Raw genomic sequence first — 17,083 nt, 5'->3', positions numbered from 1 at the left:
AGGGGCGGGGAGGGCAGCCGCTCCCCCCAGACAGACCGCGAAGGGCGAACGTACTGGGAGGGAGGCGAAGCCGCTGCGGGAGAGCAGATGCGCTAGTCCTTTGGGGAGCCCGCCGCCCGAAGGCGAGGAACCCTGCCCTGGAGCTGGGGCGGCGGGAGAGGAGCAGCCCCTGCCTGTGCCGGGGCTGGTGGGAGCGGGGTGGGAGCGCACGGCCAGCCTCGGGGCCCCCACGACGCTTGCTGCGGGCACCGCCCCTCCGCGAGGAGGAGCTGCTCCGCCACCCCTGCCCAGGCGGAGCCGGGCAGGGCATGTGCACCGGGGGTGGTGCCTGCTGCTGCTGAGCCACACCGAGCTGCGAGCCAAGCGGCGGCCAGCGCACCATGCTGCTCCTCTCGGTGGCCAGCGCAGGGCTGCGCCCCGCTCCCGAGCCCGCCCGCCCGCCGCCGCGGCGCTGAGGGGAACCTGCTTCGGCCGGGCTGAGCGGCCGCGCCGGCCACCAGCGCGGGGCACTGGGCCGCTCGGATGTGGCAAGAAGCGATGATGAGGCGGCGCCGCTATTTGCTGGAGCGGGCAGAACAGGCGGCCGACGGGGGCTGCGGGGTGAGCGGCGAGCAGCCCCGCTCCCGGGACTGGCTCTACGAGTCCTACTACTGCATGAGCCAGCAGCACCCGCTCCTCGTCTTCCTGCTGCTCATCGTGATGGGCGCCTGCCTGGCGCTGCTCGCCGTCTTCTTCGCTTCGGGGCTGGTAAGCGACCTGCTCCCGCTCCTGCCCTTCTCCTTCCCCTTCCCCGCGGCTGCCCGGCAGGCCCCCTCCCCTCCCAGTGCCCTGCCTCCCTGCGGGTCCTTGTTATCTAACTTGGTGGCCGCGTTCCGCTCTGCGGAGCAGGCAGGCGGTGCAGCGAAGGCGGCAGATGCGGTGCTAAAGAAAGTTGCGTTGACCAGGGGTGTTGCGGTCCAGCAGCTCGGTGGGCAGGGGTCCGGGGCTCGTTTGGCTCCCCACAGCCCTTCCCCCGCCGCAAACTTCGCTGCTTCTTGTTGTGGTCTTAAAACGAATTCGAGCAGCGGCAGTCAGAAGTCTGGGCTCCTATTTAATGGATCTAAAGCTGCTTCGACAAAACACCGAGTTTAATTCGCTTAATTCATTGGCTCTGCTTTCTTCCCACTGGCAGATTAGCCGTACTGATCTTCATTTAGTGGCAGGGTTTAAATCTGCAAAAACCTTTAGTCCCCAGCAGCATTTTAAAACAACCCATTTTATGGCATTGAAGAAAGGCAGTGGAGCTTTTTCCTCTTCTTTGTAGTCACAACGTTTTCAGAGACTGACCCAGTTTCTAGACAGAGGTTCTGCTGCAGAGTGAAGCCTTTAATTTTTAGGAGAATGAAAGTTTCTGGTGCTGGCTACCCTTCCTGCATGCTAACTGCAGAGCTTCCAGGAGCTGAGAAATAAAATGTCACAACAGCAGATCTCAATCTTACCAGTTGATGATTTCACTCAAAAATCGGGGGATTTGTGCCCTTGAATTGAAGAGAAAGGAAAAGCAGTAGAGGGCAGTAAAATTCCTAGTCCTTATGGCGTCTTTCCACATTTAAGGTTCAGGTTGTCACAATGTATACTAAGCAACAGTGCTTTCAGATTTTAAATAAAATAATGGGAATTTCTGGTTTTCAGTTTGAATGTTTTCTCTGAATGGTCTATTAAAATGTATTGGCTGTAGTTAGCCTCCAAGAGAGAATGAAGTTGAACATATTTGTATCTCCTCTATTACAAGCTCAAGAAGGATATTGCATATTTAAACAATTGGTGAACCCTGTAGGCACTTTTTTCCTTACCTACTAGGTGCAAACACCAGCATTCATAACATCTGAAGACTTCTCTCTTGACAACTGGTGCAAAGTGTTTTTGGGGGGCTCAGACTAGGTAAAGAAGCACAATGCAGTCTGGTGTTGTTTGTTTTAAGGTCAGGTTCCCAAGCTGTCAAATGGAGGATAGATACAAAACAATAGGAACATAAAACTAGTAGCAGCAGAAGTGGCTAGTAGTCCAGCAGGCTAGTGCACTAGTGTTTCACTTCAGGAACCCTGTGTTCAAACCACAGATTAAATTGATGATCTCATTCTAGTTTGTTAAAGACATTTTTGCACGGTTAAATGTGCTTAACAATCAGTGCTCAAGAGACCCAGGACTGGAGAAGCAGGTGTCTGTGTTGGATGCCAGCATTGAGATGTGCTTGCATAGCTAAGAGTGCAGAGTACCTGCCTGGTGGTTGCTTGGGTTAAGACAGTACCACCAGGACCTCACAGTCATTATCACTACAAAAAAAATTTAAATAAAAACCAGCATTCATTTCTCTGATTCACTGTGTAATTCACAACTTGTTATAACAGGCTGTACATGCTCCGTTTCATAACTCAATTTCTGAAGTAAATCTTTACAATAGTGGTGTAACAGCACATCTAAACTGAAAGACTATTGAGAGTTATGGAAACAGAGTTGTATAAGTTGGCAAAGTCTTGCCACGAGTTACAACCTCAGAAACACTCTGAATTTTATAGTTCAGTCTGTCGTTGGAATTCCAGACATACCACAGAGAAAAAAACCCCTGCTTTTAGAATTTTTTTCTAATGTTTCATTTTCTGGTGGTTGACAATGAAGAGTGAGTGAGGATAGAAAAAGGATTCTTTTTTGAAGTTTTCAGTTGTGAGATGGAAGTGATTTCATTTTCAAGACGGAGTGAAAGTTTGCCATTGGAGACTGCAGCCACTGGATATTGGACAAAATTCTTTGGATCATTGCCTAGATTTCCACCTAAAAATGTCTTCTTAGAATAATCTTGCCTTGATTTATTCACAGCCAAGGAATTTTTTGAAGGTTTAAATCTGTTTCTCTTATATCTGATTTAGAATTTACATCCTCCTTCCCTAGCTTTAGGACCATAAACATTTTTTGCAGATAGCAAGATGAAGGGTCTGGGCAATTATATATAAAGTTATTCATATCTGATCTGGAAAAGCCATTCTGGAATACTACCAGCTCTGACTTTATTTTGCACATACAGTATGTGGTGGTTTTGTGTACAATATTTAATTAGGTTAGACAGTAAAAGAGTAGAAATGAAGTCATCTTTCAATCCAAGGCAATACTATTTCTAAACAGTTATGTACCATGTTTTGAAATTAAGGAAAATCTTTAACAGTCACACCTTTGGGTTTCTTATTATGCAGTTAAAATTCTTTCAGAATAATCTTAAATGCATTGTGAAAACAAATTCCAGTTTGACATTTCACAACATACTTGATTCATTTTCTTATTTTTACTTCCGATTTGAGAAGTGAACGCTAGAATCAGTCATCTGTTAGGTAAAGGGAAGAACACAAATTATTAAGTATTTTTATATTTCAGGCTTTCCCTAAGAAAATTTCAGCCTGACAGTCATAAGATGACTACCTTTTTTGCTTTTATTTAGTATTTGTATTTGTTTTGTTAAAATAGATTGCCATGCCTAATTGATTGCTGATATATTTCATGTATGTCTCAGACTTCATCGTTCTTTTTTGATAATACATTCTCAACTATTTCCAAAATATGGCTAGCCTTACAGGGAAATGTTGCACTTAGTCATTTATTTTGTCACAATACCAGTTATAAGATGAAAAATTCATAGAAGCTTTACCAGAATTATGTTAAAGAAGCTGGTTTGAATTTCAAATTGCCATTTGAAATCTAATTCTGTTAACTATGCAGTACACAGATTTTTATTTTAATGGTTTCTTTGGAGATTGTGTTCTATATCATAAGAATACTGTGTTTTTAACCTTTGAAACTAAAGTTTAGAACCTCTTACATATTAAATATACAATTCCTGGGATAGTGGTGGATGAACAGTCAAAGCTAGAAGCTCTAAATGATACTGTACATTTTCTTTCCTGCTCTGTGTCAGCCTTTTAAATGTCCTTCTATCACATAGCTCCTTTTGCTTCTCTGCACTTGACATAAAATATATAATAAATCAAACACTGGGGAAACAGGTCAGGCTTCCATCTTTGGCAGCTGCTTGAAAAGTTGGAGAGCAAATTCCTTATTCCCAGATCCCTAAGAGCCTTCCAGTACTAAGAAAGCAGTGCCAGATGTCAGTGTTATTTTCAGTAGCTACTTACTTTCTTGTTGCTTCTGTGTTCCATATATATGGAGCAGGAGGAACCCATTTCCCCCCCTCCTTTTTAGTATAAAAAACTACTTTCTATTGCCAGCAATACACTGAATAATTCTGTCCATATATATGTTATAATCCCAATTTGTAGGAATAAAAAAGAATTGGTTAATTTTGGGTCTGAAGGCCATTGAAATGTAAAATTGTGAAGGAGCCTGTCTGAAATATCTACAGTTGTGACATTCTGTTCCTTATATAACTAAATGAAGATTTTGGGGGGTCACTTTTGGAAGTGAGATGCTCCCTATATATAAATGTTTAACCTTAAAGTTACTATTTAAAGAGCATATATATTTGGATAGCTGCTTTATTAACCACAATATGGTAGAAGTAACATGTGACATGGTAGAAGTAACCATGTGAAGTAACAGTGAAATCCACTGACCTGTTAGATTGATGACATCTATTTTAAACAATAGAGTATCATGTGCACTGTGTATAGTTGTGTGGCTGAATTTTGCTCATATTCCAGCTACCAGCATTCGGCTTAGTTTTTCTTTAAATAAGGGAAAAAAATCGTATGCTGGTGCTTCATTATTATAGAGGCAGAATCTGGGTCTGATCCTAGAGTCCTTAATGAAGTAAAAATCCCTTTGATTTGAAATCAGTTTGATTCACAGGCACAAAAGAGGGCAGAATGTGTCTTTAGGGGATGAACTTTAAGAATCTTTTTTGTGATAAGAATAACTGTATTCTATAACTTTTCATTTCAATTTGTAGTTTCTCATGACACATTTGAAACACTATTCAGTAATCACTGTTCTGTGTTAAATAATTTGAATGTTATTTAGTTATACTGACTTCAAGTTTCTGGACCAATTCTTGAAAAATGTAAAGTTTTAAAATAATTATCCAGCAATAGTATGGGTCTATTACCCTTCTCATTAAAAATAATTAAAAAAATAAGCACCATTTTCCTCTCCCTCATATTAAATTTGTTATGTACTCTGTCTCAAATTTTGTGATCCTTAACAAGGCAAACAGTTCCTGAAGTCAGCAAGACCTTTGCTTGATTAGGAACGGCATTTGGTTCTATATCAGGAACAAAATTATAGGAGAAAACTACCTTTTAGTAGCTGATTTGAAAGTGGGAGTCAAATTGCAGAGTTATCATTACATTATTTAATGGTTCAAGACTTGGATATTCATCACTTCAGTGGTCCTGACTTCAGTTGGGCTGCATGGATATAAAAGAGCACATATTTGACCTTTGATGTGTATACCCAGTGCTGTTGCTCTGAAAACCATAACTTTAACTCTTGTGACCATCACTGATATTTTAACTGCATAAGAATGTTGCATTAATGTAGCTTTTTTGCACTAAATTTGTTATTGTATAAAACACTTAAAATGGAAACAATATGCTTCAGTAAGTATACTTCAAAAATGTATTTACATGTACCTGAATATTTGTATTTCAAATATATTAAACATCAGATGAACTTATTTGAAAATCTTATTTAACCAAAGGATAGGTACAGTACTTGCTTTCATGCACTTCTCTGCTAATGTGTCTTAACCTCTTTTTTAGAGGAAACACTTCACGGGGTGAAAATATAGTTAATTGTTTCTGCCCATATAGTCCCGGGCTTCTCTTCTGTGAGTGCCACCCAGCAGCAATTGTAAAGGTAGCTTTTCTGATATGGACACCAGTCTACTAGGAGTTGGACTGAGACCACTAACTCATTTCCCATAGGCAATTAAACATTCTCAGATGGGAGCTACTTTTGGTTACTGCCCTGCTGGGCTGGATTTCAAATGGTGCCATATAAGCGAAAGACTTTGCATTCAATTTCCAATCCCCCAAACCCCGTCCAGTCCCTCAGAACAAAAAAGGTGAATTAATATGCGCTGACAGATTTAATTTTTCATATACCATTAACAAAGTCAAGTGATGCAAATCAAAGAAGAATTCCAGATACTGCAAGCTGCCAAAAACGTGACATTTATAGAGTGAAAAAGGAAAAAGCAGGAAGAATGGATTTATAACTGGAGTCAGAACAGCTCAGGCTGGGTGTCTGGGGATTGCCAAAGCCGTCATTAAGCAAGTATCACTTACACCAGCACATAGGGTGTGATTCAGATCTCTTACACCATTTTAATGGTGGTGTAACTACATTGACTCCCAGGGGGTTACTTCTGCTTTATAGTGATATATGTGTGATAGAGTCAGGCATAAAAACAGTTTACAAAAATCACCCTGAGTCTTGTATAACATAGGGTCAAACCACATTCCTCCAGCATCAAAACTGTTGTCTCTGTTGAATCCAAAAGAGTTGCACTGGAGCTGAATTTGACCTATTCTTTAGATGGAAAACAAAATGCTATAAAAATGATTATGTAATTTTAAAAATAGGGGTATTTTAATGCAGTCATGTATTTTCTGGAAAACCTTCTATCTTTGGAATTTATCCAATATTAAATAATAATTTATCACATGCTGAAAAGTGAATATGGGAAAGGGCATCTTATTCAGTAGATCTGTTTTCTCTGAGTATCCAGAGTTATATCAGCTCACTTTAGTGACAAAAATATATTTTTCTGCTTTTTACTACTCTCAACTCTGCAGAGCCAAGAGTGCTAAGATTCAGTGAGCTTAGTGTGCTGTTCCAATTTGTGCATCATGAATGTAGTTGTTTACTAGATTCCAAATAATTTACACCTTTGCCATTCCATGGGTGGCAGAAGTCTCACTGAGGGACTAATTTGTCCTGAAGACCCTTTTATTACTGTAATGATGATGATACATGGTGGGAAATAATAACCCAGTTTGGCTTCCAGATTCCAAGCTAAACTTGCTTGGCTGGAAGTTAGAAAAAAGTTTTTTAAATGGTCACATTTGATACAAGAATAATTGAATCATTGAGGGATGATAATCCTTGAGCCCTAAAGTACTATTTTTGTTACAAGAAGAAAAGGAGTACTTGTGGCACCTTAGAGACTAACAAATTTATTTGAGCATAAGCTTTCGTGAGCTACAGCTCTCTTCATCGGATGCATTCCATGGAAAATTTTCTGATGAAGTGAGCTGTAGCTCACGAAAGCTTATGCTCAAATAAATTTGTTAGTCTCTAAGGTGCCACAAGTACTCCTTTTCTTTTTGCGAATACAAACTAACATGGCTGCTACTCTGAAACCTATTTTTGTTACAGTTGCTTTTCCGAATAGAGCCACACTTTAACAATATGTATGTGAAGACTAATGTACTTTGCTATTTTGTTTGAAGAAGCATTTCAAAATTCTCCTTTTGCTTTTACATTTAAAGTTAGAAAACTTTTCATAATATTCAGCTCCGGATATAGTAAGCTATTCAAGTTAGTTCAGCTTGAGTGTGCACAAGATTGATAAAACGATTCAGACCCCAGCAGTAGTCTGCTACACATAGACTGAAGGCAAATTACATTAGCAGTACAGAATAAACCATAAAGTGCCAAAGGATTAAAGTAGCCCATGGAAACATTTGCTAAAATTGAAAATATTAAGCTTCCATTATTTTATAGAGACACTTCATTAAAATGTATGATTTATCATAAAAGAGTTCAGTGTTGTACAGTAGTTCTGTTGTTTAAAATGTAACCTGAGGTCATGCCATTTATTAGACAAAGAAATAATTGTGTAAAGGATGACAAAAGCTGTAGCTTCTTGAAAAGACCCCAGAGAGTGATTCTTCAGTTTCCTCCTGAGATAACAGGCATATTGCATAAAAGCTCAGAATTCTGTCCAGAAAGTGGCAGACATTTAATTTGTTCAGTAATTAAAAGACAGCAAGGGAGAAAATGTTTAGAAAGATAAAGAGCTGATCAAAGAAGAACCATATACTGTAGGCTAAGCCATTATGTTGGAAGGCACCATGCTGTCAGTTTAATTCCATTACCTTCAGTGTACTTTAATCTGAGACCAATGATAGAAAAGGCAAAAATATGTTCCTTTGCCCTTTTCTAAAGAAATGTGATGTTCAGGTTTTCAAGGTTTCATCTCTTTGCACTTGTCCGCTGATTTCAGCTTACTGATCATGTTAATGTTTGTAACTTTGTAATCAGTGTTGTGCCAGTTTTAAATGTTCAGCCTTTGAATTTATGTCCCTGATCATCCGTAATTCCAGTGAAGCGATAAGAAAATGTTATGGTTAAAAGCTGATTCCAAAGTAAAATTATGGGCCAAATCCTGCACCCTGGCTGACACTACGTTAACATTTATTTCTACATGTAGAGTTGTGAAATACCTAAGGGGTTTCTTTAGAAAAAAATCCCAACCCAGTGATGTGTGTGTGTGTTTTCTATGCTGTTTCATTCTTTTGAACTTCTTTGACTCTGACATATACTTACACAAGCATATTTGAAAGGTTTTGGATATTAAAAACATGAGCCAGATCCTAAGGTGGTGTAAATTGGTGTAGCTTCTTTGAATCAATTATGTTTTCATTTACATAAACTGAGGATCTGTCCCATTGTGTTCTAAGGCTTCTTGTTCTCCCTATTTGGACACAGTCTGCTAGAGGCATAGTTAGTGCATTGAATCAATTTTCATTGGCTGTTGAAAAGAGGGAAATGGGTGGAATTTTGAATTGCTAGGGATGCCTGGTTTGCCAATAATCTATAAACAAATGATTGAATATACTGAAATAATGAAAACAGGTATTTTCAGTATTGTTCTTATCATTGAACTGTAGCCTCAATCTTTTAAGTCACTGTTTCTCTTCATTGTTAGTTTCATTCAATAGCAGTCTGTTCATCTTTAAGGTTAGCAACATCACTTTCTATGAGACACAAAACATGCAACTTAATGTTAACATGTAGTAATCTAGGGAAACTAGACCCTTTAGAATATAACAGTGTTCTGGGCTCAGATCCGTGCAATCCCAGAGTAGAAGTGCAGAAGTGAAAAAACTCAGCTGAAATTCCTTTTTGTATGGCTTTGTCTAACCTTCCTTTGGTTAAGACAGTAAAAAATAAATGGAGTGAGGTATAGTAGTTGTGACAAAGTTCCTCCTCTACCTTGGTGGGTCTTGCGCTTAATGGCAGATTTGCTCGCCTCGGAGATTCACAGCAGCCCTTAGTTTGGCCGTTTTCGTGAACCCACAGTCCAGGTCAACTTCTCCTGTGTCTGACCAGGAGTTGGGGGTTTGGGGGGAACCTGGGCCTGCCCTCTACTCCGGGTTCCAGCCCAGGGCCCTGTGGAATGTAGCTGTCTAGAGTGCCTCCTGGAACAGCTGTGTGACAGCTACAACTCCCTGGGCTACTTCCTCATGGCCTCCTCCCAACACCTTCTTTATCCTCACCATAGGACCTTCCTCCTCCTGATAATGCTTGTACTCCTCAGTCCTCCAACAGTAGGCATTCTCAGTCTCAGCTCCTAACGCCTCTTGCTCCCAGCTCCTCACACACACACACACACACACACACACACCACAAACTGAAGTGAGCTCCTTTTTACACCCAGGTGCCCTTAATTGATTCTAGCAGCTTCTTGAGTGGCTGCAGGTGTTCTAATCAGCCTGTCTGTCTTAATTGTCTCCAGAAGGTTCCTGATTGTTCTGGAACCTTCCCTGTTATCTTACCCAGGGAAAGGGGACCTATTTAACCTGGGGCTAATATATCTGCCTTCTGTCACTCTCCTGTAGCCATCTGGCCTGACCCTGTCACAATACATCATTAAGATCAGGAATGCAGATGCACAAAACTCAGGAGATTCAAAGATAGAGTTCAGCAATTGTAACTCTACTACATTACCTGTATGTAATATTTCGGCATTGTGATTACGGCATGTGTGATTACATTTGTGTTTATATTTGACCCTACTGCTGCAAACATGTATACACATGCTTAACTTTAAGCAGCAGTCTTCTCTGTCTTCCAAAACACTACTCAGGTACTTAAAGGTAAACATATGCATAAAAGTGTATGTGCAATGTGCCAAGGTTTCATGGTGGGATATAAGAACCATAACTTGAAATTTACCGATATTAGTTCTGTTTAAGTTCTAATTGTTAATGTTGAATTCACTATTTTTGAGATACCTTTTTAAATTAAAAGGTAAAAATAAAAACAGGAAAAAAGTTAGTTTCTGCACATTACAATCCCACTTCTCATCCCACTGAAGTCAGAGTTTTGCTATTGACTTTAATGGGCACAGGAACATGGGTCATTTCAAAAAGCAGAAAGGAAAAGTAGAAACAAAAAGCTGCTGCTACAATTACATGTCTGTAGTCACAGTCAAATAAGTGTATATTTTGAACATGCTAACTTTAAAGGTGGGTAAGATAAGTGTCATAAACCATCCCAGTGTTTTAAAAAGGAATACGTTGGGCTCCAGAAAGTGTGGGGTCCTCTTTCTTTGCTACCCTGATGGTTTCCAGGGTACTGTACACTAAGAGTTGCAAAGCATCTGAGTGTTAGAAATGTGAATGATATATGCAATGATGATCACATACTATAAATAAAAAAGATGATTTTGGGTAGAGGGGGAAGGGAAGGACTTGCCAGAGACTTTGTGAACATGCTAAGGATCTCTGCAGGTATTCAGTGTTTTGTTGAATCATTAAGGGGAAGGAAGGGAAGGAGGATGTACTGCACCTGCAGAATATATTTTCAATCTTATCTAACTTCATTGTTAGTCAGACAATTTTTGATCAAACAAAAGAAAATGTGCACATCCCATTGAGAGCTATTATATGACATGCCAAGTTCTAAAGTTTAAAAACAAAGCCAGTTTTAAGTTATCAGAGCAGAAAAAAAATCAACAAAATTCAACAACAACAATCATACTTGCACATCTCAAAATCAGCCAAATGGAATTTTTCATATTATCCAGAAGAATTCATCTTTGGGATGAGAAACAAATATGAAAAATTTCAGCCTAAAGGGTAATTTTCTGGAAGGTTTAAGCATTTGAAAAATAAGCTCTTGGGGCCTGACTCCACAGCTCTTGCTCACGCTACTGATCCCATTGCAGTCTGGACTGCTTGTATAAGTGAGTAGCTGTGTGTTTAAGGATTGCAGGATCAGGTCTTTACAGTGCTAGTGCCTCTAACCATAAGTACTGTGGAGCTAATACAATGGTATAAAACAATTAATTTTATTTTAGTATAATGTTAAAGTGATTTGTCTTGAAAGTTATAAAGTCATGTAGTAACAATTGATTGCTTATTTTTGGTTCTGCAAATAATTTTAAGTATTGCTTAGTTTAAATAAATTTCATTGTAGATTGGATATGATTGAAACCTGATCCACATGTAACTGATTTTGCCAAGCTCTGGGATTCCATTAACTACTAAATTTCCAGTGATATGGCTTAAGAAACTAAGCTCAGTCTATGCATATGGAACATTTAGTTAAGTAATTGATATAGCTTTCAATACAACAAAACCTCCAGAGTAGTGTGAATAATACATTCCTATTTTACTCACACATTCTTTGCTGCTATTCTGGACTAGGTAATAAGGAGTTAAGCCCAAATTTTAAAAAGGTATTTAAGCATTGCTCCGCTCAGCATTGCAAGCCTAAATGGTTTAGATGGCTAAGTCCCACTTCAGTGTGTACAATGATTTTCCTGATTCTACTTTGTAATAATCATTTCCTCCATTTATCATGGGGTGCACATTGCAATAGTATAGTTAATAGTTTTTGTATTATGTAAATAGTCCCAAATGTGATATTAAAAGTGAAAAAAATAGTTCTGTATATTCATCGTGCCTTTGTAAGATTCAGACTCAATGGGCTACCAATTTAGAACAAATGATTGTTTAATCAAATATTTGTGAGAAAGACATGTTTTAGTTGTGAGCCCAAGTTCTTTAAATTTTAACTTCCTTTTCACTTCTCTCTCTTTCCAGGAAATTGATGATCATGTGGCATTTTTAATAACCGTTCCAACAGCCCTAGCAATCTTCTTTGCCATATTTATCCTTGTCTGCATAGAATCTGTGTTTAAGAAGCTGCTCCGTATTTTCTCTTTGGTGGTGTGGGTGTGTCTTGTTGCCATGGGATATCTCTTCATGTGTTTTGGAGGTATCATGTGTCCCTGGGACCAGGTAAGGTTTTTTTTTTTAATTTGTTTTTCTTTATGATATTTGAGTCAGATCCTGAGAATCCTTTCATATACAAGTATTCTCATTCCTGTCAGTGGGATAGCTCATGTGAAATACTTGCATAAGTAAGGGTTTGCAGGCTCAGACTCTACATAAATGTATTTCTATCTGCAACATGAAAAAAAATTAGCTTGTGCCCTCTTTTGCTCTTAATACTGTAGAAAGACGGTCTGAAATATTTCTTTTCTTTTTGCCTGCTTGTTTAGATATTGAACATTCTGTTTTTTCTATCATGAAATATTCTGTGGTGACTGGAAAACTAGTGCAATTGTGGTATCAGAAGAGTAAAGTGACCAAAAGCAGAGTTATGGAGAGGGAAAGGGAGTTTTAGTCAGACTGTTCAAAACTTTGGTTTTTGTTAACACGTGTTCAATTCCAATAAATTACAACTCCAACCCATTGAAGAAAAGATGTATTTGTTAAAGATTCAACATTCCCATCCCTTCAGTTAAGATTAAGCTTCAGAGGGGTAGCTGTGTTAGTCTGGATCTGTAAAAGCGGCAAAGAGTCCTGTGGCACCTTATAGACTAACAGACGTCTTGGAGCATGAGCCATGAAAGCTCATGCTCCAATACGTAAATTAAGATTGAAGAGCTTGCAGTACAAATGTTCTGAGTGCTTCAAAAGATCATCCACAAAACCCAAACTTTCTGGACACCCCCAATATTTCTAAGATAATAAAGTAGGGAGGGAAAAAATACTTTGCTCCACGACCTTCTAGGCCTTCTCTATAGGTCTTAAAGAAGCAAGATAAGGCACAAGCCCAATTAAAAACCCAAAAACCCAAAACAAAAACCTCAAGCCCACTTAGCAGATCATCTTTACACGCCACCACCTCTAACATCATAAGTTTATTTATCATACATAAAAAAGAGGTGCTTCTTCTGATTAGTGTAGGTGTTTTTGGAAGGTCATTGAATGTGAACCCTAATCTATAATTAGTTTATTCATATCAATAACGATTAAGCAACACATGAAATTCTGTAGCACGGAACAAATAGGAGGAAAAAAGAATCCGGTTGTATTGAATAATATCCTTGTATCCTTTAACTGACAGATTAAGTTACTTGAAAAAGCAAGTAAATGAGTATTAGAATTCCTGTTAAGTAACTTATTCCAGAGAACTAATTCTCTTCTGCTTTCAGTAAAGGCTTGGAAAATGAGCAAAGCGTGACCAATATAATTATTAAATCTAATATTACAAACTAAAAAAACACCCCCCCCCATATGCTCTGCTATTGGTACTTGCTAAGGAGCGCGGTATTAAGTCTCTCAATTAATGTAAGAACTGAACAAGGTGAATCAGAAGATAATAGACTCAGCATGTTGCTTTATAAATTAGATAGATAAAAATGCTTCTAGGAGAACAAAAACAACTGTGATATATAAATGATTGAAAACTAAGGTCCATATCACCCCTAGACTTCTGTGATTGGAGAAGCTAATGGCCAGAAAAATCTCTCCTGGGAGGTATGAGCGTGGGGAACATTATTTCTGCCTCTGTGGGATCTTACTGATGCGCCTCACTGAAGCTCTTTAGGTTCAGTTAAGCTCCATGACATCAGCCGCTGCCAACTCTCTGGACTTCCATGCAGAAATCTGATTGTGAATTAATGCTGCTTCAAGAGCATTAAGCCTTGCTAGGAACCCCCTTAATGGCAGCTATAGCACAGCCTCAGAAGTACTATGCCATGGTGCAGCAGCAGCAATGCATAGAGGCAGCCCCTCCATGGAAGTGGGACCCCAGTATCTGATTAGAAGAAAACTATGGGTTTGGGAGGCTGCACCTCCTGTTTTCTTTGCAGCACCCCAGTACTTCCTCACAGAGGGGAGGATTTGAGCAACATGAAGTAAATCTGATGGAGTCTTCTGCCTTGTCCCGTGCCAGTGTCATTCCCATGAATATCACTGCAGGATTGCATGACCTACCCCTGTCAAAATGCCCATTAAATTCAGTTGGCACAGAACTGATACCTAAATTGGTAAATCTACTGTGATTTATTTGTCATATTTCTGATACTTATTAATAATCCACCGTATTATAGAGTTATAGTTCACAACTTTTATTTTCTTGCTTTCCCCCCCATTGAATTGTCTTATTGGGATCCAGGAAGTGCCATCCGCCCACTGCTAAAAAGGGGGGTCCACAGGACCTGGAAAACCAAATAATTATGGGGGACAACTAATAAACAACAGGGACAGGAGTGCAGTCAAAGGGTCAAACGAAGGGAACCAGATGGGGACACCAAGCAGAGAACCCCGGACAGCCCCCACTGCTCCTTGAAGGCGTCAAGGAGTCAGTGGTCGCCGCCCAGAGGAACTCAGCCCGGAGGCGTGAATGGACAGAGGATCGGAATTAGGCCCCACAGTCACAGGAGACTCCATCGGCCAACCTCCTCACCCTGGTTTTATAGATGGCCACTTTAGCCAGGGCCAGGAGGAGGTTGACCAGGAGGTCCCGTGACTTAGCGGGGCCATGGACGGGGAGTACATAGATAAGGAGGTGAGGGGAAAAGTGCAACCAAAATCTTAACAAAATATTCGTGAGGAGCCGGAATAGGGGCTGCAGCCTGGCGTACTCCAGGTATATGTGCGCCAGGGTTTCCCTCACACCGCAAAAGGGGCAGGTGTCTGGGAGTAGGGTAAACCACGCCAAGTACACGCCCGTGCTCACGGCCCCGTGAAGGAGCCGCCAACTAATATCCCCGGCGGGCCTTGGGACCAGGGTGGAATATAGGCCAGCCCACCAGGGCCTCTCACCCTCTAAAGGTGGCAGGAGGTCCCGTCACTTCGTGTCGGGGCGGGGCGCGAGGGTGAGGATGTGAAGGGTGTGGAGCACGAGCGTGTATAGATGTTTCCTTGGGGCAGTCTGGAAATGGACCGGGTGCAGCTCGTGTAGCCAGCTCATGGTGAAGAGGCGGGGGGGGGGGCGTCGGTTGGGTCCACGGGGCAGGGGCCCGATGAAAAGGTCCGGAGGGCCTGGGGTGGAGGGTGGGCGGGGCGTGCCCTCTCTCAGGACCCGGTCCAGGTAAACCCGAGCAGTGGGCAGCAAGGTGGCCCTCACCTCCTGAAGTACACGCCGGGGAGTATGAGGTCTGGAGAGCCCCATGTGCTGAGTGAGCGTCAGGGGATCCAGCCAGTCTCCCTGGTCGTAGTCCAGGAGGTCTCCAACTCTGGTGACTTCTGCCAGGACCAACCTCTGGCTCCCCCGCTGAATTGTAACAGGGATTTTATCATGTATATTAAGTTTTCCTTTTGCAAATTTTTGTAGACTGAAAGTTTGGTAGAATCTTTAACATTTTAGTGATATATATGGTGGCTTCTAATCCTTTAAGATAAACAGTAACTTCAAAAAGCACTCTGCCTTATTACTTAGGCCCTGATCTTGCAAACACTTAGGCACATGCTAAACTTTAAACACATGAGCAGTCCCTTTGAAACTGTTGACTTGTGCTTAAAATTGAGCATTTATGTAATTAATTGTAGGTCTGCGGCCTTCCTCTCTGTAAGTGAGAATTAGGATTCAGGGATTCGCTGTCAAAGGACTTGTAGTAGAACAAATAAATTTACTGTTCACTGTGTTATTAACTGATTGGCACTATAGGCCCAGGCAAAAGCTTTCTGTTATAAAAAGGAAGGTATGAATTGGTTGGAGTGAGAAGAAGTCTCTTCTAGATAACGGAGAGTCCATACCTTTGTGATCTCTAGGCTGGATTACTCAAACATTCATTATTTCATACTGCTCCTCTAAACAACTCACACATTGCAGTTATTGCAGAAGATAGGAAAAAGAATACAGGGGCTACCCTTAAAAAATTGCAGTTTTTCATTTGAGTAGGTAAGGTCACCTTACTATCTGCAGCAGTCATTTTAACTTCCTGTAGCGAGGCAAAGATTCACCGGTTCAGCACCTCCTGCTGGTCTTCTTGGAATTAGCTCTTTTTGCAGTTTACAGAGCACCCTCTGCAGGCCGATATCTTACCTGCCGTTGGCCCCATGTCCCTCCCAGACCCCGGTGCCCTTGCCTCAGTGGCTACTTCCAGTCATCATCTAGCCCCCTTTCCCTGGGGCAGACTGCAGTCTGTTATGGCCACTCATCACTGGCAAGGAGGTTAGGACATGCTGCCTTTGCCTATCCTATTTCCCCATGATTATTCCCCTCCCCCCGCCGTTCCTCAGATGTTCTTGTCAACTGCTGGAAATGGCCCACCTTGATTATCACTACAAAAGGTTCCCCCCCGCCCCGCTCTCCTGCTGGTAATAGCTCACCTTACCTGATCACTCTCATTACAGTGTATATAGTAACACCCATTGTTTCATGTTCTCTATGTATATAAATCTCCCCACTGTATTTTCCACTGAATGCATCCGATGAAGTGAGCTGTAGCTCACGAAAGCTTATGCTCAAATAAATTTGTTAGTCTCTAAGGTGCCACAAGTACTCCTTTTCTTTTTGCGGATACAGACTAACATGGCTGCTACTCTGAAACCTGTCAAATATTTTTAAGTACATCAGAAGTGGGAAGTCTGCCAAATGATCAGTGGGACTACTGGACTATTGAGGCAATAAAGGAGCACTCAAGGAAGATAAGGCCCTTGAGGAGAAGCTAAATGAATTCTTTGCATTGATTTTCACAGCAGAGTATCTGAGGGAGATTCCCACACCTGAGAAACTGTCCCAGCTTGAGGTGTCAGTAGAGGAGGTTTTGAAACAAATGGATACATTATACAGTAATAAATCACCAGGACCAGATGGCTTTCATCCAAGAGTTCTAAAGGAACTCAAA

At 41.0% G+C, this 17,083-nt stretch overlaps 1 protein-coding gene across 2 annotated transcripts in view; it reads left to right on the top strand.

The window, feature by feature from the left end:
* Nucleotides 1–451: 451 nt before the first annotated feature.
* ADCY2 (adenylate cyclase 2) overlaps nt 452–17,083 on the top strand; it is a 442,623-nt gene continuing 425,991 nt past the window's right edge. Inside the window, exons 1-2 of one of the 2 annotated variants that reach the window (XM_074945057.1) lie at nt 452–747; nt 12,042–12,239. In XM_074945057.1, the coding sequence (XP_074801158.1) occupies nt 523–747; nt 12,042–12,239 (423 nt within the window). In that variant the 5' untranslated portion in view covers nt 452–522. The remainder of the gene's footprint in view (nt 748–12,041; nt 12,240–17,083) is intronic. The other variant, XM_074945058.1, reaches the window with a different exon arrangement.

The sequence above is a fragment of the Natator depressus genome, chromosome 2 (assembly GCF_965152275.1).
Source record: "Natator depressus isolate rNatDep1 chromosome 2, rNatDep2.hap1, whole genome shotgun sequence".
Taxonomy (NCBI): domain Eukaryota; kingdom Metazoa; phylum Chordata; order Testudines; family Cheloniidae; genus Natator; species Natator depressus.
The sequence above is the reverse complement of the archived record's forward strand: the minus strand, read 5'-3'. Positions and strand labels throughout refer to the sequence as shown.